The sequence below is a fragment of the Phycodurus eques genome, chromosome 18 (assembly GCF_024500275.1).
Source record: "Phycodurus eques isolate BA_2022a chromosome 18, UOR_Pequ_1.1, whole genome shotgun sequence".
Lineage (NCBI taxonomy): Eukaryota > Metazoa > Chordata > Actinopteri > Syngnathiformes > Syngnathidae > Phycodurus > Phycodurus eques.
This window is the reverse complement of record NC_084542.1, coordinates 8,449,235-8,475,377: the sequence shown is the minus strand read 5'-3', so window position 1 is coordinate 8,475,377 and position 26,143 is coordinate 8,449,235. Positions and strand designations below refer to the sequence as shown.

Below are 26,143 nucleotides of genomic sequence, written 5' to 3'. Positions count from 1 at the left end.
AGCCAGTGCAGCTCTTGCAGTACTGTTTCTGGTCGGTAGCATCACTGTGGCAGCACTGCGAGGCGGCGCCGATGTTACCCCGGAAGCGTTCATCGGCCTGACCCGGAAAAAATACACAATTCCCGAGCAGCATGGAGCTACTAGCATCGGAAAATTAGCAGCCTCGATTATTATTTAGGAATTCGTGTTTTACTTGACGTTTTAAGGCAATTCTGTTCGCGTTTATAAGTTTTAATCGCACAGCTGGGAAAGCGAGAGTTTACCGGAAATGGGAGTCCCGGCGTTTTTCCGTTGGCTTAGTCGCAAATATCCCTCCATTATTGTACATTGTGTGGAGGAGAAGGTAAGCCGTTAGCATATTAGCGTCTTACATTGCAAAACAGACACCTGTGCGTGGTGATTAACGTTTATATAACGACTTGTTTAGAATGTTATGCTTTTTGCACATTGCTGATCCTAAGTCCCGTGAATTGAATTTCACTAAAACGAAAGCAACTGGAACACGGTTCTTCGGTCTGGGGACGTTGTGTACTTTCACTTTGCTACCAGTGCTCCAGCTCTCCAAGTTGACAAAATATTAAGCAAGTTTACTCTAAATTTATGACCTTGACTTTCATTTTGACATTGAAGAATTGAGCAGCTGCCTTAATTTTCTCTGAAGCTAATGCAACGTAAATTGTCGTGGCCTTCGTCATGCCTTCGTCATGCTCAATATATAAATTACGTTTGTGTCTAATAATAAAAATACAAATATTCAACATTGTAACACTGTAACATTTGGGTCTGAAAGGAATCTCATAGAAATACGTAATGGAGAATGTGTTTTCAATTAATATTTGTTCCTGAGGTTGCACCGTGTCTCCTTTTTATGTTTGCTTAATTAACATTTACGGTTTGTGTCTTCCAGGGTAAAGTGTGCAATGAAGTGCGTATCCCTGTCGACACAACCAAGCCAAACCCCAATGAGGTGGAGTTTGACAATTTGTACTTGGACATGAACGGCATCATTCACCCTTGTACACATCCAGAGGACAAGTATGAAGTGCTATTTTTTTTTTTTATTGTTTATTTGTAGGACATGTTATTTTTAAATGGATGTGGATGTTGTGTTTTTTTTATTTAAATGTATTTAGTGAGTCCTTACCTCCTCACTTGTGTGTCCACAGACCAGCGCCCAAAAACGAGGATGAGATGATGGTGGCCATCTTTGAGTACATTGACCGTCTGGTCAATATCGTGCGTCCAAGGAGAGTTTTGTACATGGCCATCGATGGTGTGGTAAGTAACTCTGATCCAATGAACAATTTCTTAATGAAGATAACGTTTTAGAAGCACAGCATGGTAAGAAGCTGTGAGAGGTGCACCAAAATGATCTTAATGTTAAACTCCAACCAGGCTCCACGTGCCAAAATGAACCAGCAGCGCTCTCGGCGCTTTCGCGCCTCTAAAGAAGGCATGGAGCTTACTGATGAGAAGCAACGCATGCGGGAGGAGGTCATCCAGAGAGGTTGGTCTTCCCGTACCCGAGTCTACTGGTAACTCATCATACAAATGCTACGTGTGTGCATGTGTCTTCCTACACAGGAGGTTACCTGCCGCCTGAGGAGATTAAAGAGAGGTTTGACAGCAACTGCATCACACCAGTAAGTTCATGAAAAAATATAGGTTACGTTGACCTAGACGTTTGTGACAAAGCTTGTAATCTAACTGCACGTATATCAAATAAATTTTTCTTGCATGTTTTTAACCCATTAACTGGCAGCTGTTTTCAAGCAGAGTTCCCCATTATTGAAGATCTTACAACGCCTGCCTGTTGAAAAACATACTTGTCGAATGTATTTGTTGGTGGCAGTAAATTATTGGAAACCAGTTGGCAAATTTAAACGACTGTGCCAGTGAATGAGTTAATTGTTTTGGGGTTTTTTTCCCTCCCTTTCTCCCCACTGTAAATAAAATTTGTCATGAGCAAGCTCTTGGTGTGTCATGTGTCTCCAGGGGACAGAGTTCATGGACAACCTGGCACAGTGTCTTCGCTACTACGTTGCGGACCGAGTCAGTAATGACCCAGGGTGGCAAAACATCACGGTGAGCTTGTCTCTGCCGCCAACTGTTACTCACAGTGCTATTAATCAATTCTACTGATTGAAAAGGGACATTTCTGCTGCGATCAAGTAGGAAAGAAAAACAATAAACCCCTCTTTCTCATGGGGGATACATGATTTTGGGGAGGTGTTGTGTTGGTGCGCATCAGTATATAATAGCAATGTAAGGTATAATGCCAGCTTTAACGATACATTGTTTGGTAGCTCAATATCTGTGACATTTAAAATATATATAAATAAATAAACATTTTTAGTTGTGGTTTTGGGGATGTGAGCAGTGATATAGCAGGGGAACACTGTACCCTCACTGGCCACTTCGTATTCTGAAAACCGTATTAATCTACATTATATGGTTGACTCCATAATGTCACTAACAGTTTTATTTTCCTTTCGGGATCTTGAAGGTCTTCCTGTCTGATGCTAGCGTTCCGGGCGAAGGCGAACATAAGATCATGGACTACATCAGGAGACAGAGAGGTTCTGCTCGCTCATGAGATGGCAGTGCAAATGGCAAAAAAAGTGATAAAAATAAAAGTACTGGGGCTCATAGTGATGTGAGGAAAACAGCGTGTCCAAATTCTCTTGCCCATATCGTGCAGCGGTTCTCAAGCGGCAGTCTTCAAAAGAAATTGGAATAAATTGTCATTTTTTAAAAACTTAATACCGACATATGTGGGCCGGCGCACCAATAAAACAATTACTCCTCAATACCTTAGCTTCGGGATAAAGCTCCGATTGTGGCATCCCTTATGTTTTTTTTTCTTTTTTTGGGATAGTACAGGAATTGTTTAGTTGTTTTTTTTTAAGAACAAAGCCTATTTTTTCAGAAATTATTCACGTTTTTTTAGAGAATAATGTTGTCCTTAGAATGTCCAAATATTACAACACTGTGACTTCTCTCTTTATACTTAAATTTCATATTTCGAGTATCTTGGGAAAAATACAGCTGTTAGATTACAATTTTGTATTCTTACAAAATGTCTATATGTGAAGATATTTTTCTTTTAAAAATATCTTTATTCTCAACTTTTTCGGAAAAAAATATGAATTCGTTATAATATTCCGACTTTTGTCAGATAGGCAATTTTTTAATACCATACCAGTGGCATCAAGGGGTACATATGGTTATTTTTAATTGGCATAAGGATTATGGTGGGATACGTGGATACATTTCTGACCTGCAGGGGACCCCAAAATGTTTGAGAACCCCTGATCCTTACTCTCCGTGAGTAATTGACAACCCCCCAAAAAGGACTATAATTCCATTTCAATGCCACAAAATAGTGGCAAAGCATTAATTTTGTCTAAATGAAATTCCTCAACTCCAACATAGTTTCTTGGCACAAAGAAGGCGACAAAGCACACTTGTCTAAATGAAGGCCCTCAATTCACTTAAACATAGTTCCTTTGCACCAATATACTATTTTTATTGCTTTGACCTGAGCACAAAAAGCGCCTGATGTCATGTTAATGTTTGTATTTAGCACAAATCTTGGCAAACATTTTGTTTGTCGTCCACAGGTCAGCCCAACCATGACCCCAACACCCATCACTGCCTGTGCGGTGCTGACGGTCAGTCTTAAATACACAATTAATGTAACCTATCATTAGTTCATTATAATCATTAGTATGACATTACAGTTATTCTAAAAATAAATATGATTTGTCTCTGTGTGGTGACTAATCAGCGGACCTCATAATGTTGGGCTTGGCTACTCACGAGCCCAACTTCACCATCATCCGGGAGGAGTTCAAACCCAACAAGCCCCGACCCTGTGCACTCTGCGGACAAATAGGCCACGAAATCAAAGAATGTCAGGGCGTCGCCCGAGAAAAGCAAGGCCAGGTCAGATCATCTTTCAATTTTATTATTAATACATGAAAATAAAACATGTTTGTTTAACGTATTTGTCTTCCAGCATGATGAATTTGCAGGGACCATGCCAGTGTCTGAGCAGGAGTTTATTTTCATCAGGCTGTCTGTGCTCAGAGAGGTACAGTTTGTCTCTCTCTTTTGGTTTGTGTCTCTCGGTGTGTGTGTGTGTGTTAGGGCTGCAACGATTATTTGAATAATTCGATTACAAAAAAAGTCAAAGCAAATGTGTCAGGCTTCACAGAGATCATTTTTCCACACAAACTAATGTTACCGTATAAGTGTAATAAGTGGACGCGATGGGAGCAAGCCGGGAAAAGAGTCCATATAATCCATCCATCCATTTTCTGAGCCGCTTCTCCTCACTAGGTTCGCGGGCGTGCTGGAGCCTATCCCAGCTATCATCGGGCAGGAGGCGGGGTACACCCTGAACCAGTTGTCAGTCAATCGCAAGGCACACATAAAAAAACAACCATTCGCACTCACATTCACACCTGCGGGCAATTTAGAGTTGTCAATTAACCTACCATGCATGTTTTTGGGATGTGGGAGGAAACCGGAGTGCCCGGAGAAAACCCACGCAGGCACGGGGAGAACATGCAAACTCCACACAGGCGGGGCCGGGGATTGAACCCCAGTCCTCAGAACTGTGAGGCTGACGATCTAACCAGTCGCCCACCGTGCTAACCCTAACCAGGGGTGTCTTAAAAACAAAGATAAAGCACAATGTGTACTACAACCGTATGTCTACGATGACCCACACAAAAGTTAATATATCACTGCTGGCTCATTCAATATAGCCTACCATCGCGAGTTAGAACCCCCCCCCCCACACACACACACACACACACACACACGGTCAAAAATAAACACAACCGCCGGTGCACTTTCAATTGCTTTATTGGAAAACGGTAAGAAAACAAACGCGTAATTAGCACATTGATTCACGAGCTGCCATTGACTCAACAAGCAGGCAGTTAGCAACCAGCCGACTCTACACCCTCATTCGCAGACGGCCACGTCGTTCACCAGGCCACGGTGTGCCTTTTAAAGCAATACACTCTCAAAAGTCACAGACATTACAATAGAACATGAGGATGGCAAACACAAGTGGACAAAAATAAGACCTACACCTCGCATGATCAGGTTGATGTGTTTTTAATGCAAAATCCATTTTGTCCGAGTAATTGCTAGATAGATAGAATACTCAATTCTAAAAACATTTGATAGCTGCAGCCCTGTGCGGGGCTCTCTGTGTTTCTGTACATGTATGTTGTCTCCTCTCACGTGTGTGTGTGTGTGTGTGTGTGTGTGTGTGCGCATCTCTTGTCACTGTGACACGCTAACGGCGCTGCATTGTGTTTCAGTATCTGTCTCGAGAGTTGACCATGGCCAGTCTGCCCTTTCCTTTTGACTTTGAGAGGAGCATCGACGACTGGGTGTTCATGTGTTTCTTTGTCGGAAACGACTTCCTCCCTCACCTGCCGTCCTTGGAAATCAGGTCACATCCACTGTTCTCTAAGTGTCAGAATCATCTTTATCTGTCCAAAACACACACAAGGAATTTGTCTCCGGTAGTTGGAGCCGCTCTAGTACGACAACAGACAGTCAATTGACAGAGAACACTTTTGAGACATAAAGACATTGACAAAAACAGTCACTGAGCAATGTGACCAATGTGTGTGTGTGAGTGTGTCCATGTGTGTGTCTGTGGGTTTATGTGTGAAGCTCTAAAACAGTTTCAAATAGCAAGGCGCAACCAATCTAATACTTGATGTTATGCTATCATCTTCCAGAGAGGGGGCGATAGATCGACTGGTCAAGATCTACAAAGATGTGGTGCACAAAACAGGAGTAAGTATGGTCCAGTTAAAGCGTGGCCTCCTTGCTGCTGTGCATGCTGGGAAATGTAGTGAAGTCGTGTGCCTAGATCCCAGCTGTGTGTGTATGATGTGTGTGTGTACAGGGCTACCTAACAGAAAACGGCTATGTCAACCTGGCACGTGTTGAGATGATCATGGATGCTGTGGGCGTGGCTGAGGACAATATCTTCAAAAAACGCAAAGAAGATGATGCAAGACTTTTTTCTGACTTTAAAGATATAAAACACATAATGAAGGTGGTCAATGTTATTAAAATAGTTTTGCTCTTTTAGGAGAGCTTTAAGAGAAGGATGAAAGAAAAACGACAAAGGATGAAGGTAAGTTACTTGAATTAGTCATCAATTAAATATTAAAATCTATTCTAAAACTAATTGGAAGCCAATGTAATGATGCTCAAATTGTGGTAAGGACTTGAAGCAGCCCCTCAGTTTTTATTTAAAAAAAAAAACGATTTGGTTTATGAACGCAGAGGGAGCAGCAAGGCCCTGCCTACCTCACCGGGGGCCAGTTCGCCCCTCACGCGCTGGGCAGAGGACGCACGCCAGACGCCGTGGAGAACGCCCGCCACCAAGCCTACGACATGAGGATGCAGTCCAACAGGGTGCGTCCTGAAAATTCCACAATGTGCTTTGAGTGGTTAAAAAGAAAAACTGTCTCCTTGTTGTTCAGTTTACAAAGTTGATTTTTTTGAGTCCATTGAATGAATGTTTGAAAAAACGGTCGAAGAAATGTTTTCAATGTGTGTGTTCTTGTACAGGATGCCGCTCAGTCCCTGAAGGCCATGATGAGGAATGGCGGTGGTGGCAACGTGAGTTCTAAATTTGCTAGAATAAACACTCTTGCATTGTATAGCTACACTTTAGCATTCCTATTGGACGATAGCTGACATTAAAAGACAGATATCATTTGTAAATCACCTGATGAAATTCACCATGTTGCTTGCTTTTTTTTTTTTTTTTTTTAATTATATAATGTCGAATGTTGCTTTCAATCATGTGGAAGTCAGGGCATACTAGTAGTGTAGAGCAGCATATTTTTGATGGACTGGCATAGAAACAAATAAAAAATGATTACACTGAATAATTTCTCTTTAATGAGCCGGTTCCAACTTGGGGTATGGTCCAATTTACTTCGTAATTTAATTTTCACCATAACTCCGCCGACTTCACAAAGCTAAAATTTTGAAAATGGAAGCAAAGTATTCAGTGCTTTTTGTGACAATCTCTCTACCGTATTTTCTGTGTTGATTTTAATCCAGAACACCGGCAGTGCACTCCGAAGACCTTTTTTTACAAATTTTTGTTAGTTTCCAAACTACTTATTTCCTGCTGTATCATATGACCGAGACCAGCAGTGTATCATGTACTGAGGCACAGGTAGGCGTACCTGATTTTCAAAATAAAACTTCTTCAGGCTCTGATCAATAATATAAGGGGGGGGGAAACAATCTTGCGGGGAAAACGCTCAACGCTTGTTAGGGATCAGGAAAAGTCTCGCAAATCCTAGAGGACAAAAAGCAAAACTTATTTTTCATATTATATATACATTTTCATATGATATATATTTTCTGTCAGCAAATGTGAAAAGATTTAAAACCAAAAATAGAATTTTTGTCGAAAAAGGTCTGGCGTTTCATTTTGAGGCCATATCGCTCAGCCATTGAATGAATGTTTGTGTGGCGTCAGCAGTCTGCAGGCCCCAGCGACGATGCCAACAACAACAGAGGCGTGAAGAGGAAAGCGGACAGTGACGATGAGCCTGAGCCAGAGGACAACGTCAGGTAGGCGCAGTGGGCCAGGCCGGAACGTGCTGTCAACATAACACTGACGGTCGTGGTTCCACTCACACATGAAAGAGTAGACATGAGTATGCACGGCACGCGCACACACACACATCCTCCCTGCACAATTAAGATGGAAAGCAGTCAATTCCTGTGTGACGCACTTAACAAATCTGCTAAATCCGCCGGAGTGATTTGGTATTCATGGAGACTTCCCTTTCAGTAGGCGGCGCTCCCCGCAGGCCGCCCCAGGCCTCTGCGGCGGCACAGATGCCGCGCGCCCTCCATTTTTTTGAATTTCCCAAGATCTCAAAACCAATCAAGAATTCTGCTCACGTGGAAATTTGAGGCATCTTTGAATGAAACCCATTTGATTGACAATTCAAGTTATGAGGTGTTTCTCCTAAACACGCGCTGTTGGCAGGTTGTGGGAGGATGGCTGGAAGCAGCGCTACTACAAGACCAAGTTTGACGTTGACGTGTCTGACGAAGGTTTCAGGCAGAAGGTGGTCCAGTCGTATGTGGAGGGTCTGTGTTGGGTGCTGCGCTACTACTACCAGGTGAGGCCACGCTCGCCACTTTCTGCTTCCCTCGACGCCATAACCACCAGCAAACATCTGTTCAGTTGGGAACAAAGTATTGAATGTATTACATCGCAGTAAGGATCCACCATATATATTTGGTATAGATACTGTCAGATGTCCAGAGACGTGCCGGCATTCTTTTTAAAACCATCTCCCGTTTTTGGAATTTTTCCTCTATGTTCTGTCTAACAACCAATCAAAACTGCTTTTATGACAGTGTGTTTTTAACATTTACCGGCTCAACTATTTGTCGTGACACTTTTTTTTTTTGACAGTCACAACGCAATGAAGAATAGCATTAATCGTTGTTACTGTTTTGCTAAACCAATTTTCAGTTAGGCTCCTCACCTACCACAACCACGAGTAATTGACGCCCCCTTTAAGGTTTATAATTGCGTATGTCAATAGTTTAAACCTTAATTATACAACAAACTATATACCCCAAAAACGTTATCATTTCAAACATAGCTTTTATTTATTTATTTATTTAACCTATATTTATCCAAGTAAGGCAATTGAGAATTGTTTTTCACTTGCTGTGCCGACCTGGCCCTCAGGCAGCAGACAACAGAGTAAATTAAATAAGGTATAGGTATAATAAAGTATCATATAAATATACAGTACATATACTTAAGGTAAACAAGGTCTCTAAATGATAATTGAATTGTTGCACATCAAGTGATGTCAGACTTCTGCCTTTTGCTTGCTCCCCGAATGGAACACCTGACTAGGAATTCCATTGCAGCGCTCATCTTGTTATTCTGTCAAAGAGGAGGTGGATCAAATAATCAGTTTTGTAAAGTGACATGTTCACATATGGATTGTTTGCCGAGTGATGAAAGGTGTTACTGGTTTAAAATGTGCGTCGTAAGTGCGCCCTCTTTATAGAGCTGAGGGGGACAGTGGGAGGATCAAGGGGGATGGATGGGGGTCTCCACATGCTCCAAAGCAAGTCTCAGCGGGCTGCTCTGAATTGATTAAAAGGTCCTCGGCAGACGGGACGTGTCTGCTCGGCTCTGCCGCACATTCACGGTGTCGCTGCCAACGCCGTTACCATCACGCACGGATCGCCAAGTGACCCGCGAGGGGGAGGAAGGAGGGGACATGGGCTTTGCCCAAAACACTGAAGACGTGATTCACACTTTGCTCCCTAAATCACTTTTTATCATCCCCACTATGATGAGGACCTTCTATTTGTTTTACGTCTATCGCGGGCAGCTCAAACGGATAGCGACGATTTGAGAGCTGGAATTCGACACACTTTTTTTTTTTTTTTTTTTTTTTTTTTTTTTTTTTTTACTGCTTAGATCCAAAAATAATTTAGAAACAAAGTTAAATTCAATAACTTATCATTGTGCTTCATAAACGGCATTTTACATCTCTACATGGTGTCTTGGTCATTAGTTTGATAAAAGCCAATGTTTAGTATGCCAAATGCAGTTTCATAAGGTAAACTCCTCAACGCATTTAACAATAAAATGTTTCTACTTTGTGGATTTAAAACAAAGCACAAACATCTGCAGGGGAATCATAGTACTACTCAACCACAAAAATCTTAATAATAATTTAAAAAAGTAATAATCCAAATATATACTATTTAGAGCGCTTGTAAATGTAGACCTTTTAATATTTTCACCCTCTGTGTATTTGGGGCAACCAAAATCTTAGAAACAACTCTAAAGTTTTATACAAACAAAAAAAGAGGGGGGAAATCACTGTATACAGTACATTTTAAATAAATAGCATTCTGACCGTGTCGGTCAAATATATTATCTTTGTAAAGGCATTTTTTTTATGTCGTTCATTAGGAACATAAATTAATGAAGTCTTCCTTGTCGATGTTATATACAGTTGTTTTTGTTAAGAATCCTCCACTAATGATTTGTAATTACAATATTGGCTAGCTGGAGCTAATCAAAAGATGAAATGCTATTTTTTGCTGACAACCCCAACAACATTTGCTGACCCCTAGGATGCAGTCACAGACCAAGTTGTGACAATACAAACTGTCTTATTAGCATACATGCCTACCAGGCCTCTGAGCCTTTTATTATGCTAACACCTCATTTCAACATTTAAATGAGCAGTGTACTTTTGTGCAACGGGTGTAGCAGCTCTTTGGTATTGATCCCTCGTTTACACGTAACAGCGCAACGTTCCAAAAAGTATAAATCTAGGTGGCCAAGGCCTCAAGTTGAAGTGCAGTTCCTCCCTGTGCTGGAATCTGAAGGAGTGTGAATGTGAATTGAGGAGTTTAAATGTCAGACTTAGTCCCGTGGGATGGACTTTTAATCTGAAGCGCCGCCACAGATTCTGTTGAGAAAGGGCAAAGTTAAAGAGATATTTGGACGAAGATGTGCTGCTGGTTGACATAATCCGGTGGAATCACGGGGATAACTGCAACATCATAGCGTGGTGACACAATTAATTGAAAAGAAAACAACAATACATGGCCACTTTTGTGTGCTTGCAGGGCTGTGCCTCATGGAAGTGGTACTTCCCCTTTCACTATGCCCCCTTCGCCTCAGACTTCAAAGACATTCAAGGAATGTTCTCTGACTTTGAGAGAGGAACCAAACCGGTACGTGAGTGACTGTTGGTTGATGGGGCCTGTATGAACCCACTATTAATTTGTTTGTACGTATGCACAGTTCAAGCCCCTAGAGCAGCTGATGGGAGTGTTTCCTGCCGCCAGTGGCAACTTCTTGCCAGAAACATGGCGGAACCTAATGATGAGTCCAGTGAGTGAGCAACACATTTACAATTTCAGAGTGTAGTACAAAGCAATTTATGAGATATTTGAATCAGATTTCTACAATGTATTTGGTGGTTATCAAACTTCTTAATCCCACTGCATAGTCAAGGATTTTTTTTTGTGTGTGTTGTTGTTGATGCTTTATAGATCCAGGACCATCAAAATTGCATCACTCTCTCCAGTAACAAATAACACTATATAATACAATGTTATACATCTTAAAAAGATGTATAAAATTGAGAGAAATTAGTTATGTCCAATTATGTAAATGCAAGACTGCATATTCGTTGGTTCTTAAATTAAGAAAGCAATTGACATGCAATTCCCTTCGACAACTCACTTGGTTGCCAGGTAGCAATTTATATCTCTAAATAATAGTTGTTCCTACTATTCATAGTATGATTTTGCCTTGTCCTAATCTAGGAGCAAAACAATACAAGTGCCCCAACTCAGGAGTTACAAGCTGTGACTTTAGCTGTATTTATTTTTATTTTTGCTATTTTGTTAGCAAACATTTGAAGTGGAAAAGAAATTGGAGCAATTAAGGTATAGTAATGGCTTCGCATATGGGCAAAGCGAGGAATAGTCGTTGACGAACCTTCAGCCATTTATTGAACGGGACAATGACAAAATGACCACACTCGCAAGGAGCCACTCAGACGCCAGCTACTGACATCACCAACTAGGCCACACGCCTCAAAGGCACACATCCAGCACAAATACTGTAGTATGGTAAATACAGTATTTAGACTTATAGTTTCTTTACATTCTGTGTTTTTATACAATACAGTGCCATTTTAAATAATGTAACAAAATAATTTCAACGGGGAACATTTAGTTCATGTACAAGTAAATTAAATTACGAGCTTGGTCACTGAATGAATTACTGCCTTGATGGGCTGGTGCCCATATAGAAGTGTATTAAGGCAAAAAAACTTCAAATATGTGCTCATTAATTGATCATTTCCACATGTCTATTCAGTTGCTTTTGCAATTCATATGTTAAATTGTCGAGACTTTTTGGAGCTCCCTGGATTTTGGAGGTCAGTGTTCTAGTTGTCGAAATGAAGAATGTGTTGTGACGCAGGACTCTTCCATCATCGACTTCTACCCTGACGATTTTGCGATTGACCTGAATGGGAAGAAGTACGCCTGGCAAGGTGAAACATCTGTCATCTACTTCCTTGATGCTTAGCGTGTGTTTTGTTGACACTTCTGTGCCGTTTCCTTCTTGAAGGCGTAGCCCTGTTGCCGTTTGTGGACGAACGGCGTCTGTGGGCCGCACTGGCCGATGTCTATCCAGACCTCACATCCGAAGAAGGTCAGTCGCTTTTTGGTAACCTTGCGTCCTTATCGCACATCACAGTTGAACCCAAAGTGCGATCTAAAGTCACTTTAGAGGAGACATATGAGACAAACCCTGATACCTTGATTTAAGTGTATAATTTGTTCTGTGACCAAGCTCCTAACTCAATTTACTTGTTTTTTTTTTTTACTTAGTTTTTTCTCCAATGAAATGAATTGAAATGCCATCATTAATCAATTCTAGCCTCCTAAAAATCTTTTTTGTTTTTCTTATAAAGAAAAATAGCACTGTATTTTATAAAAACATATTAAAGAGAAGTAACTGGTTTTATAAAGTATAATTAAATCTATATTCAAGCTTGTAAGCATTTTTTTATCAACTTGAGGAATTTACCCATGTGATTGTTACTTGTTTTGCTGTAGGGTGTGTTGGACATTAAATATTATTGCTATTTCAGTTGGGAAAGATGATTTGAGGACCGAGTGTTTAAGTTACTAGTGTGGTCACGGAACAAATTTAACACTTAGCTCAAGGCACCATTGTAGTTGTCTGAGGCCCACCCTCACAGGTTGAGCGCAACTCCCTTATTGGAGCACCTGCTGTCTACATATGGCCAGTGAAAAACAAAGGTTTATTTGTCGGTGTTCCAGTGAGGAGAAACAGTCTGGGAAGTGACATGGTGTTTGTTGGGAAGTCTCACCCACTGTCGGACTTCATCCAGGAACTCTACCGTGCAGAATCTCATGAGGTAACCCGAGCGGATATTCCTCTAAATATGTGCAGTTGCAGATGAGATCATGTTGATGTTGTCTTTTAGCCTACTGAGGTGCCTCCAGAGCTCTGTCATGGAATCCAGGGTGCATTATCTCTTGATGACGACCCTATCCTACCAGATAAGTAAGGACCGCTTACTCATGCTCCCTCTTGCACATTCCCCGTCAGAAGGCGAGTCGTTTTCCTGTCTGACCCGCTCGCGTGCTCACTTGCCTTTTACCTTTTTGTCCTTCAGGACAGTGAGCTCGCCCATCCCAATGCTGCGGGACATCGCACAGAACAGCGCCATCGGGTAAGAACGTTTTGGCACTTGTTGTGTTTCCATCACAGCAGCAGTACAGTGTTCCCTCGCTTTATTACGGTTAGTCCTTCGTACCTCTTCCATATCACAAATTTTTAATACTACAATGGACTTACAAGTTAAATTCGTTCCGTGACCACACGTAACTCAGAACACTCACGTCTTGAAAAATCTTTTCTCACTGAAATGATTTGGAATGCTATTAATCAGTTCCAGCCCCCCAAAAAATGCCGCCAAAAATGTTCATAACATCTTTTTAAGTAATAAAAATAGCACGTTAACACTGTTGTACTTCATGAAGATTTGCAATAATAATATAATTAAATAAAATGTGTAAAAAAAAATATACAGTCTTTGTATCATGATTTCATGCTTTTATTCAATGGGAATTGCGCATCTGATGTGTGTGCCTTGGCCACCAGGTCGCATAATAATCCACGAAGACACACTTCACGTAGTTTTTATAAAACAGACTGTCACAAACTTCAGTAATATTAATTGTTTTTCTCAGAGGATAACCATGTATCCCTGTGAGTATTGTTATATCGTCTGTCTTCATGTGTTGCCACTGTTTGTGTTCAAATATAAGTTGTGTAAAGGCTTAAAGTACTGCGATATCGATGCTTGTTTCATTAGCCCATCGATGGAGTCTCCCATTATGTGTTAGCATTAAGCTAGCAAACTTTCATTAAGCAAAGCTTTGTGGTTTTATTTCAACACAATGTGTAATTCTTTTTGTTTTACACTAAGTTTGACAGTAAACTTCAGCCGGGAGTGTCAAGAAGGCAAATAAGCCTCATCGCCATAAAATTAAAAATAGCTGTGGAAAAAAGGTGTTGCTTTTATTTGAATTCAACATATTTGTGTTGTTTTCCAGAGTAAGATTCAAGGATCCCCAGTATGATGAGGGCTTTGTGTTCAAGGCTGTCCTTCTTCCCGGAGCCAGGTCAGTGACACTTTTACTTTAAATGTTTGGTATTGAGTAGAACACAGCTCTTGTAGATGTCTTTCTGTATTTGTAGTGCGTAGTGTGACGATGACTTTGACAAATGACTTTGTGTGTGCTACCGTCAGGCTTCCCACTAATGTGCTGAAGCCGGAGGACTGGGATAGGCGGGGGAACCAGCCATGGAGACCCCAGCTGGGTTTCAACCCAAACAGGCAGCAGGCTCACTTGGACCAGTCGGGCTTCAGAGCTCTGGGGTGAGTTTCTTAAGGGCCACACTCGTAATAATGGCAAAATAAATATGAAATGAGTTCTGGTTAAGACGTGTGCTACATCGCTCTACTGCTAATTTACACTTACACGTGGCACTTACAGCTCTCAAAATAATGAATTTTGATACACGAATGCTGTATAAACATAGAAACAAGCAACATAACAATACTCTCAGGTGTAGATTCTTCAAAATCGTGAAACATGAGTTATATAAACACTATTAGATCGTGATGTCTACTTTCTTTGTTACTGTAAGCGTGGATCTCATTGCATGCACCACATTGCCCCTTAGAGGTCAAGATGCACACAGCAGTAACAGCGTTCCAAACTAGGCACAGACAGACAGGGACTGTACAAGCACCTCGAGCTTCACTACATTATTCCTATCCGCCGCAATATTGTCGATAAAACTATACCCCAGATGCATAAATTTTAAAGGTGTGTTGCCGCATATGTGGAGAAAGCAAATTCTGTTCCTACCATATACTGACCGTAAAAAATAACTGAAGTCGACTTGAATTATTGTTGTGCAAGTGTAATTTGTATTTGATGGTTTTTTTCATGGTCTTTAATTTAATTGTATAATATGATTATGTTTAAGTTAAACAGTAGTTTCAAATTAAATATATTTTTGTTTTTTTATTGGTTATATTATTTTTCAGGATTTTCAAATTTTTTTAATTATACAATTGAATATTCTTGTTTAAGGTTAAACTTTATGTAACGCATTGGTTAACAATAAATATCCGTTTTTCCTCATACCTACCGTTGCTGATTATTATTCTCTGTTTGAATAATAACACTTGATTGAAGCTTTTTCTAACATTGCAGACTACAAAATAAGTAATATGATTTGTGTTGATATCGGATCAATATTGGTATCGGACAATACTCAAGGCTGCAATATCGGTATCGTATTGAAGCTGAAAGAGTTGTATTGGGACATACCTTAGTCACTCCAGCCTCTTTTTTTCTTTGGAAAATACTGGATCCATGGCTGTTGTATTGTTTTTTCAAATTTTCATTAATCAAAAAAACATATGTGAAATATCCATGTCATCTTACAAAATGTAGTATGTCACAGAGATGTAGAGAATATACACTATGCTAAAATGTAATGTGGTCAGTGTAAAGCTTGTATAACGTCCATCCACTGTCCCCTCAAAATAACTCAACACAGAGCCATTAATGTCTAAACCACTCACAACTAAAGTGACCTACACCCCTGAGTGAAAATGTTCAAATTTGGCCTGATTAGCAGTTTTTATTCTGTTACAAGGTCTCAAGCGTTGATGACGAGCGGGTGTGTTAAATTTGGTATTCAATATAGCTGTGGGTTGTTATTTTGACAGGACAGTACTTTAAACTGTTATGCATTTTGTACACTGACTGCTTTACAGTATAGCCAAGTGTCATTTCTTCAATGTTGTCCCATGAAAAGATATAAAAAAACAAACTACAAAAATGTGAGAAGTGTCCTCACTGAGATACTATATTTATTCCATGCAGACTTTGGCAGTGTGTGATGTTTATGCGTCTGTACAATCCTTTTCAAAATGTGTAAATGTTTGTTCCGCCCCCCAGGCTGGCCATTAAGCAGCCATGCTTGATTATGATCTCCGCTTCCTCCTCCACACGTCCACATTATCATTAGGAAACGGGAATAATTGAACATCTGGCACCCCCCGAAGGTGGCGTGTTCGGAATTCATGATGAGCACCTTTCAAGTTTTTTTTCTTAAACTGGAGCTTTATGCTGCAGAGCTGTAGAAAGCATATTTGACATCCTCTTGTCCTCCTGCAGTCACTCCCTCAGAAACCAACACAGCGGAGGAGGACAGTACAGCAATGCTCCGCCTCCCAGCAGCTACAACCACCACGGAAACTACCGCTCCCCCCGCGGCGGCCATCAGCAGTCCTTCCAACGTAAGACGCAGACACAAAAGCAGCCTGCTACCACAAGTCAGACTTTAGTTTTGGTTGTCATAAAAAAAATCAGGTTTAATTGATGTAAATATGCCCTATTCCTTTAAAAATGACATTTTTGTGTGTGACAAAAATAATAGGTGAAACATAACTGGTTAAAGACCATATAAAACTTTTTGTTTTAACCCCTCGCACACATTTCCAACACGTCTAAACAAACACTTTTTATTATTATTCCTTAGTGCCTGTTCGCCAAATTAGAGCCAAATTGTGCTTGCTTCCGTTTATCACTGTTTATTGTGAAACGGACACACTAACATCTGCTGAACACTTCTTTTTATTTTAAAATGGCTTACTTTAACCAGGATCCCTTGCCTCCTCGTGGCTGTGGTCTGTTTCGCGCTGGCCTCTGTCCCGTAAAATGCGTAAACCCACGCTGGCTGACAACATCTTCCTCTACTCAGCCAGCTATTTAGCTTAGCTACTAGTTAGCAGTAGATGGCTATTTCTTATCAATCATCTGGCACGATGTGTGTAGCGAATCTTGCATAAGTTTATCCAATGCGTCTACCATGATCAGAGTCTGCCATGAACATCTGTGCAGCTCCTCGCGGCCATCAGACGCCTTCTTCTGCAGAGATTATCATCTTGAGGGAGACTCCGGCTCCATATTACTGGTGTTCGGGTACATCTGTGACTACAACTGCGCATATGCGCATGCACAGCAAGTCAAAACGGCGGCGGAAGTAAACAACACATTGCAGCTGTTCTCAGAATATAATACGTACTTTGATTTGTTTTCATTCAAATGCAAAAACTGTGATTCCCGTTTTAGTTTTTTAAGCGAGCTCTCGAGTAAATCCGAATTTCCACTCATTTGTTCATAGCACCAAAATTTATGTTGTACAAAATAAACACTTAATGTCCTTCCATTAAATACGTTTTTGCACTACAACTCATGAATTTGTCTCTTACCGAAAATCAAACAATACCCCGGAAACGTTGAGGGCATTATATAGGGAGGGGATAACCAAACTATCTCAAACTCCCTTTCTCCAAACTCTATGATCCCGTTAGGATGTTGCCGCAAAGTATTGTGGGTATAGCCGCACAAACAGTCTGAAGGGCCTTGAAAGCCAAGTTCCCCCTTTAATGACGTGGCTCCCCCCGCCCCCGCGGAGAGGCCGCTTTAGGGTCTTTGTGCACCGCCGTTCCACCAGCTTGCGTCCACTAAGCAGCTGTGCCCAAGCTCTGCTGGTGGCCATTGTGGAGCTAAAGCTACAAACTAACAAGTCCGCCCAACCTCTGACCTGCTCTCAATTAGAAAGTAGAAGTAACAAGTGCACACAAATACCTCACCAATTCACTTCATTTTAACTACTACATCCTTTTAAAAATTGTTTACTTGTATCAAACTCAAGGCCGGTGCGTTTTCAGAAAACAAGAACCCAAATACAAATTAAAAAAATAAAAAATAAATAAATAAAAATGGTCAAGCACATTTTCACTTTTTGACATTGTTATATTAAGTTAAAAATGACTTAAGCAATTATCCTATTAGGCTAACGAAATGTTTTATCTTTTCATGGGACAACACAGAAATGTAACTTTGCTACAATGTGAACTTGTCAGTGTCCACCTTGTATAACATTGTAAATGTACCGCCCCCTCATAGACAGCCCAACTCATAGCTACTGTATTTATGGATAACCTGCTGGCAATACACTGACTACACCCCGAAGTGAAAATGTTCAAAGTTGGCACAGCCAGCCATTTTCCCTGTGTCATGTGACTCGTTAGTGTTACAATGTCTCAGGTGTGAATAGACGAAAAGTGTGTTAAATTTGGTGTTAGTGCTCTCATGCCCGTCTCATACTAGTTACTGGAAGTGAGGATAAAAAGCTCTGGAGATCTGAAAAGAAAATTAAATTGTTCATTACATTGTGCACGTAATTGTTCTGCCTGTCACTCGACATCGCTGGTAGGGCCGCAATTTGTGATTATTTTGATAATTGATTAATCTGTCTTTTTTTTTTTTTTTGTTCTCGACGATTCGGATTTAATAAAAATTCCATGCCTTTATAAAAAAATAAGTAGTGCAGAAAATGCACAAACATAAATTGATTATTACTGGTTTGGTCCGTAACGTCAGAAAATAGGCAAATATGTTGCTCATTGTTTTCCAAAGCAAAAGCAGATATTTGTAGATGTATCGTTTTGATTAAACACATAATCCCTCTGCTTTCATGGAGGACTACAGAAATCTGAGAATATTATTAAGAGGCTGGCATTCTGATGATTTGGACAATTTTAAGTTAAACATTCTGTAAACAATTGATTATCAAAATAGTTGTCGATTAATTTGATAATCAATTAGCTGTCAGTCGATTAATTGTTGCACCTCTCGTCGCTGGCATAGAGCAACGAAAATACAGTGCATTTGATGTAAATAATTTTCTGACCAATCAAGTGAAATTGGATAGTTTCCCATAGCAAAAATGACACAAAGTATATATAATCTCAATTTTCACAAATTCACGTCGTGTGTGTCCAATGACTTATTTGGTTTTAATAATGGCAACAGGTGTTTGCACGGGTTATGTACCTTCTGCCATATGGTGCAAGAGCCATTTAATTGTTCTGCCTGTTGCTATACGTCACTGGCATAGATAGAAGACCACAGCTACATTTGTAGTAACTAGTTTTCTAACCAATTAAGTGAAATTGGTCATTTTCCTAGGCACAGTTGGTTGGGAATCACTGTGGTTTAATCTAAGGAAAGTTTTCCTACGACGCGATGACATTGCGGACGTCTGCAAACAAAACAAAACAAAAACGCCTCAGTGTTTTTGTTGGAGCTGAGTCAAATAGTCGCCGTCGAAATTGAAAAGAGGCGTTTAGTTGCGGAGCGGCTCGTAATCCGTCCCTAATACAGTAGCCACTGGGCGCTGTCAGGATTTGAAGGCGTAATCCTTTTGTTGGCCTTTGTGTGGGCACACTGGAGGCCCAGACGCTCTCAGATCATGGCTAATTAAAGAGATTGACAGGTGTCCACTTGTCATTCTCTCTCTTTTGAGGCAGGGCCGGCACCCAGCAAAGGAAGGCCCGCGCGTTGTGGTGTTATAATTGGAAGCCGACTGGGTGGTCCACTTGAGCTGTGTTGGTGGAAAAGATCATCAAACGGGAAAAGTCGGCCACAATAACGCCGTGACCGTGCGTGGCGCCAGTAGTTGGCCAGCTTGACGCCAAATCTGTGCTCTACCCAATATTTCCTACTTGACCTCCAATTCAAGTCGTTTCGCCTTTCTCAAAAGATGCAACAAATATAACTATTGGGCTGGGTGATCTGGCTTTAAATGAAATCTTTTTTACAAAAATCAGGTTTTAATCTTCCCACATTCAACAAAAGTTTTGCTTTTTGTTTTTCCTTGTGGGATTTCATGTTCATGAACTTCCATAGAGAGTTTGTATTTACAGATAAGGTGCAAAATAAGTGCTTCCTTTTTGAATGGCAATATCCTTTCTGTCATAATGTACAGTCCACTCCAAAAATATTGGAACGGCAAGGTCAATTCCTTTTGTTTTTGTTGTATACTGAAGACATTTGGGTTTGAGATCAAAAGATGAGTATGAGGAGGAAAAAATCTGAATTCCAGCTTTTATTTCATGGTGTTTACATCTAGATGTGTTAAACAACTCAGGACAGAGCACCTTTTTGTTTGAACCCATCCACTTTTCAATTGAGCAAACGTATTGAAACATGTGACTAATGGGTGTTTTTAGTTGCTCAGGTGTTGCCTTGTAGATTGATTGCTTAAACATGAGAGAGTGCTTGTTTTTGGCTTTGACCTGTGACAACTGCATTTGCTGTTAATTAAACATGAAGACCAGAGAGCTGTCAATGGCAGAAAGGCAAACCATTTTGAAGCTGAGAGAAGGAAAATCGATCAGAGTTTTTGCACAATCATTGGGCATAGCCAGTACAGCGATTTGGAATGTCCTGAAAAAGAGAGAAACTACTGGTGTACTGAGCAACAGACATCGAACAGGTCAGCCAAGGGTATCAACAGCACTTGTTGACAGAAACATTGTGAGAGCTGTGAAGAAACACCCAAAGACAACAGTCAGTGACATCACTGCCAACCTCCACAAGGCAGGGGTGAAGGTATCACAATCCACTGTACGAAAAAGACTTCGAGAGACGAAATATACAGGCCATACCACTAGATGCAAATCACTCATCAGCAAAAAGAATCGGAAAGCCAGATTGGATTTTGCAAAGTACAGAGATGAGCCACAAACGTTTTGAAACAAGGTTTTATGGACTGATGAGACCAAGATTAATCTCTACCAAAGTGATGGAAAGGCCAACGTATGGAGAAAGAGAGGATCTGCTTATGATCCAAAACACACAAGCTCATCTGTGAAGCATGGTGGAGGCAATGTCATGGCTTGGGCTTGCATAGCTGCTTCTGTCTTCTAGTCTTTATTGATGAATTTAGAAGTCTACAAAACCATTTTGTCTGGCAATTTACAGAAAATGCATCTAGATTAATTGGGAGAAGCTTCATCATGCAACAAGACAATGACCCAAAACACACTGCCAACACAACAAAGGACATCATCAGTGGGGAAAAAGTGGAAGGTCGTAGACTGGCCAAGTCAATCAACGGACCTTAACCCAATAGAGCATGCATTTTACCTTAAGGGAGAAACCCCCCAGAAACAGTCCTGTCCTGAGTTGTTTAACACATCTAGATCTTAATACCATGAAATGAAAGCTGGAATTCTGAACTTTCCTCATATTCATCTTTTGATTTGAAACCCAAATATCTTCAAATCAACAAACGCTCTATGTAAGCACAATCCTTAATAAATGAACATTTTCTTTGTTCAACAGTTTTAACAAAAAATATTCTCGCCACTTTGTTTCAAAGACTTGACTTCTAACGTGCTTTATTTTTTCATTATTTCAAATGTGAGCAGTTTTCTTTTTGTGAGGAGCATTAACAGCTGCTCCATAAGATGTAAGAATTTTTATTTTAAAAAAGGAGTTGCGAAGATGTAAAGTGCGTGCTCGAGCCTATTAGTCACATGATGTCCAAGGAGGCGTCTACTTCCTGGCGTCCAGGTGGACTGGCTAAACAAACAGGCAGCTGGTCATCTCCATGACAACAGTGGATCTGGAAGAAGCCTTTGGATACTTTTTCTCCCCCCCCCCCCCCCCCCCCCACTCAAGTGGGTCTTTGTGAAGGGTCTGCGGTGATGGAAGCGACCCACTTGAGGAGTCCACAATGCTGCCGGCTCTATGCTTTTTTTCATTTGCTCAACAAAACATGCAAATGTCCCCCTTGGCCCCTCTGAGCTTGCTAAAACTTGATTTGATCTCTGCTGATGTCACGCATCGGGTCCATCATGGCAGCCCCGGTTTTACATTGGGCTCCTTCTGGTCTTTGTAAGTGAGCAGAACCTGTTATGATGCGTGTTTCTTTGTCGTGTGCAGATTCCAGATCAGGAGGCCTGTTGGGAACTCCGCCATCCTTCCAGCACCAGCCTCAGTTTCCTCGGTGAGTCCAGTCTTTTGATGGTTTAAAGAGGGTCGTGTGTTTGTGTTAAATCAGGTCAAAATTGACCTGGACCCGAGCCTTGAAAAGCCGTTTGAGCATTCAGTTGATATCCTTGAGAATCCAGTTAAAAGTCCATGTACTAATATCCTGTTTGTCTTCACTAGTAAGAGTTGGGCATCGTTTGAATTTGAGCGATTGCGGTCCCGATTGCGGTTCCTTATTTCGATCCCGGTTCCTAATGAGTCACGGTTCCGATTCTTTTAGGAGGCTTTGTCAAAAAAGTTTGCATGGTTTAAATAAAGGGTGTCCAAATTATGAACATCCATTTTCTTAGCAGCCCGTAGCATAGACTAAAATGAACATTTGACTCTGGGTTCTTTATAACCACTATCAATATCAAACCTATGAACTAAAAGGCAATGTGTGTAGAACTAACCCAGTTGACTTTATATTCATTGTTTCAGCTAAAAGTTAAATCTAGCACTGTTAAAATCGTTATTTGGGACTGTTTTCTCACGTCAAATGGTTTTATATGTGCAGGTTTTAACTTTACTTCCTATTTTAAGCTTGTAGCCTTTTATTTCGAAGGGTGCGCACTGGAACTCAGCATTTTGGCACAAAAAGTAACTTCACATGGCACCGGTGAAATTTATTTTTTTAATGGATGGAACCGAATGCTATAAAATGATTCCTTACCCATCAATGAGGCACAAGGTATGTTTGTGATACTGTGAGATGTGAATTTTTTCCCAATTCATTGTGATGTAAAGTTGCTACGATGATGTTTTAGCTCGAATGTTAAGCTTTTTTTTTTTTTTTTCTGTCATCGGCTGTTACGTTGGTTTGAAGACTAAAATAAAAACACTAAAAACCATCAGTGCAAAAGTGCAACCAACTGTTTACCTTGTTAGCTGTCTCAATGTTGGCATAGACGTATTTTATTGTTTCACTCACCCAAATGACTGAGAGTTGAATTCACGGTAGGCTGAGCCTCGGAGCAGGAGGGAGCATATCAGACGCTGCACATGATGAAACCCTCCTTTGCACAATATAATCTTATTCCAAGTGTTGCACTGAGGCGACGGGTCATTAATTTGAACAAAGTTAAGACACTTTTGTTCGGTGCCGCCGCCCTTGGGTACAAGCACCTCTTCGTGCGTGTTCTTCATTGGTTTTCGACACTTCTTCGTTGAGTTCGGCGGACTAAGCATCGGAATTGGGAACCGAAACCTTCCAATTCGAACACTTCCGGGAGAAACGGAACATTAGTCCCAGTTCCAATCTGCTCTCGATGCCCAACCCGACTAGTAAGACAATTCAGCGCACTCGTTCAACAATATTCCTATTTTTTTACCCACTATTAAGGACAAATAAAGCGCACCGGATTATAAGGCGCATTAAGCGCAACAAAACAGTCAGATAGCACACTATTACTCCTCGAGGCTCCTCACTACGGTTGCTGTAATGCTCCGACAATCCGACTTCGTATCTTACTTCCTGTTCCTGTCAGCACACCAGTGACTTGGCTAGTTTTAACCCCTTAATGATTTGCTAAATGCTCCTTAGTAATTAGTCGAGCATGTAGTTAAAGGGTTAAACGACAGCCGTCTAATATATTTTAACGTCAAAAATAGTTTCAAAAAGATGAATGTAGTTAGAAAGGATACATGGGGTTTGCCGCATTAAGGATTGACAGAAGACAAGCATCACTTTGTGTCAAATAGGCAAAGGGGAAAGAATAATAATAATAATCCTGCATATGAAATTTGGGCGCAGCCGCTTCTGCTTAATTTCGGCCCACCTCTGGCTCATAAAAACTGACATCAGGAAAATAATATGACCGGCGTACCATGAGTTGGGTTATTTTGAAGGGCAAAGGCGGTATTACATATTTCACAGTTGTAAGAGCTCCTAAGATTGAAGAGGGATTTTCTTTTTTTGCTGCCAACATCTCAGATGATTTTGTGGATTTTCAAACGTGTAATTGTCGGTTGGAACCAAGCCGGTCTGATTTCATAGGGGGGGGGAAGCATCTTTAATGAGCATTAGATCATATTTTAGGCTTTCTGCAGATGATGAACTAAGCAAGTATTTTTCAAGGAGTGGTGGCCTGTTTTGAGAAAAAGAACACATTTTTAAAAATAATACATTGTATGTAGGTAATTTACAGTGGAAGTGGTTGTTTGAGCAAATGGGAGGCCTGTGCCAGTGACGAGAGTGGTACCAACTTTGCCTCAACTTGAATCAGTAAAACCCCTGAAAATTTAAATGTTTTATGGCGCGGTGTTGTATCGCTTTGGATTATAGACCAGCACAGTTTTTGGGTAGAAGATAAAGATTAGGGGGTGAATCTCAGCTTGTCACGTCGATCATGAGGGAAAGAACAGGTCGAACGCAGCGTATGTATACGTATGGTTTAAACAGTGCGTGTGTCGCTATTGTGAGAAAAGATGACTCCGTTCATGAAGTCACTGGCAAACGCCATGTAAAAAAAGCCACAGACGTTCAACTCGAGCCATGTGGTGATGACCGTCGCTCTGAGAAGAGAGTTGAAGTGAACGTGATGTTTGTTTGTGTTTGCAGACAGCAACAGCAGTACCGTGGCGGCCCTCAGAGCTGGGACCGGGCCATGCAGTCGCAGCAGGCGGCGTACCATCACAACGCCGGCCGTAGCGGCGGCGGGGCCGGGCCGAGCGGCTACCAGCAGCGCTTTGAGCAGCACAGAGGAAGCGACTGGCGCGAGCGGCAGGAAGAGCGCGGACAGCAGTACCAGGTACTAAAAATAAAAACACTCAGCCCGAAATTGTCCTCTCATTGTTTTCTTTTTATAGATTTGTATTCAAATACAGTCACAAAGTCACTTTTTTTTTTTATTGCGCATCAGTTGTCACTGAACTAATACTATTATTATAATAATAATGTGCATTCACTTTATTACGAAATGATTAATTTGGGGTGTACATGTGGAGAATTGCATTTATTTGAGTATGTATTCATATATTTTGGATTCCAAATGTTGATGGATAATTTATCTAAGGTCATACCTGTTTGGTGAAGAGGTACGATTTAAATAAATTCTAACTTCTTCCTGCTTTTTTGGACAGCGGTTTTTCAGTATGTAATATTTATATTTTCAATTGTTTTATCTCTTAGTTTTTGTGCTGCATGTTTGAAACAAGTTTAATTTAAAAAGCTAAATACTGTTCTGTTTTTTTTATAATTTGAGTGTCATGTAATATTTCTTTCATCGTAGGTTTTTCTTTCCAAATTTGTGGTATTTAGTTCATTAATAATGTTATAAAAGATCATGTTTCCTAAATCTGCTGCAACGGGACAAAATGTCAAAAATCTTTCCAAATATCTGTTGAAGATAATGTACTAATGTTGTGTTGGTGGATTTCACTGCTCAAGTGAAATCGTTCAGCCTTGGCAGAGGTCTGACATACTTTAACTCCAACTTTACGTTGGAGTGAAACATGAGTATAATTCATCTGAAGTGCATTTGACAGCCTTTGTTATTTTATTTTTGTTCTGAGTAAATCAAATTTCTTTTGTTTTTAGGGCTACAGCAGCTCCAACAGAGGACGTTACCCTGCACCACCGCCGTCCAGAAGATACAACTGGAACTGAACATTTTTTCGTTTTACCTGTCACATGATTTTTTTTATTTTTTTTTTTTTATTCTGCATCTTTAAAATACTTTCGTCCAAATAAGCAGAGCTTTTAAACACAGTCAATGTATCTTTGAGAGATTCTCCAATGTCTTTTACCACATTGTCAAATAAAAGAACAAGTCATGTGGAAACTTGTGCATTTTTCTTGTATTTCATCCAGCGCCAAGCTCAAAATGTTTAAAATGTTGTAGCGTATTTCGAATATTTAGAACGAACTGTCAAAATGTAGGTGCAGGGAATGATGAGCTAATAATGCAAAGATTTATTGACAATGAAAATGAGCAACAAAGACCATTTCAGCCTGGAAGCGGAAATTTTAGATCCTTAATAAAAAGTTCACACTTTGAAGGCAGCAGCAACGCTGGCTCCGACTTTGTCCTCCAAAGAATCACACACAAAA

General features: G+C 40.6%; 1 protein-coding gene across 1 annotated transcript; it reads left to right on the top strand.

Moving 5' to 3' along the window:
- The first annotated feature begins 130 nt into the window (after positions 1 to 130).
- On the top strand, positions 131 to 25,830 carry xrn2 (5'-3' exoribonuclease 2). Its single transcript, XM_061704858.1, has 31 exons — positions 131 to 343; positions 908 to 1,035; positions 1,167 to 1,278; positions 1,396 to 1,507; positions 1,585 to 1,643; positions 1,996 to 2,085; positions 2,507 to 2,579; positions 3,624 to 3,674; positions 3,791 to 3,948; positions 4,022 to 4,096; positions 5,343 to 5,476; positions 5,772 to 5,829; positions 5,942 to 6,049; positions 6,131 to 6,175; positions 6,328 to 6,459; positions 6,616 to 6,666; positions 7,547 to 7,638; positions 8,063 to 8,198; positions 10,696 to 10,803; positions 10,874 to 10,963; positions 12,065 to 12,137; positions 12,215 to 12,298; positions 12,934 to 13,031; positions 13,101 to 13,180; positions 13,293 to 13,349; positions 14,236 to 14,304; positions 14,433 to 14,561; positions 16,381 to 16,502; positions 22,006 to 22,069; positions 24,653 to 24,842; positions 25,631 to 25,830. Exons 1-31 carry the CDS (start codon positions 269 to 271, stop codon positions 25,697 to 25,699), a joined length of 2,922 nt encoding a protein of 973 aa, XP_061560842.1. The 5' UTR covers positions 131 to 268; the 3' UTR covers positions 25,700 to 25,830.
- The last annotated feature ends 313 nt before the right edge of the window (positions 25,831 to 26,143 follow it).

What these genes read in the sequence shown, in the direction of transcription:
- xrn2 (XM_061704858.1), top strand. Translation starts at nt 269, where the DNA reads ATGGGAGTCCCGGCGTTTTTCCGTTGGCTTAGTCGCAAATATCCCTCC. An exon ending in TCGGGCTTCAGAGCTCTGGG is followed by an intron (nt 14,562 to 16,380) that starts GTGAGTTTCTTA and finishes GTCCTCCTGCAG; the next exon opens with TCACTCCCTCAGAAACCAAC. An exon ending in AGCGCGGACAGCAGTACCAG is followed by an intron (nt 24,843 to 25,630) that starts GTACTAAAAATA and finishes TTTTGTTTTTAG; the next exon opens with GGCTACAGCAGCTCCAACAG.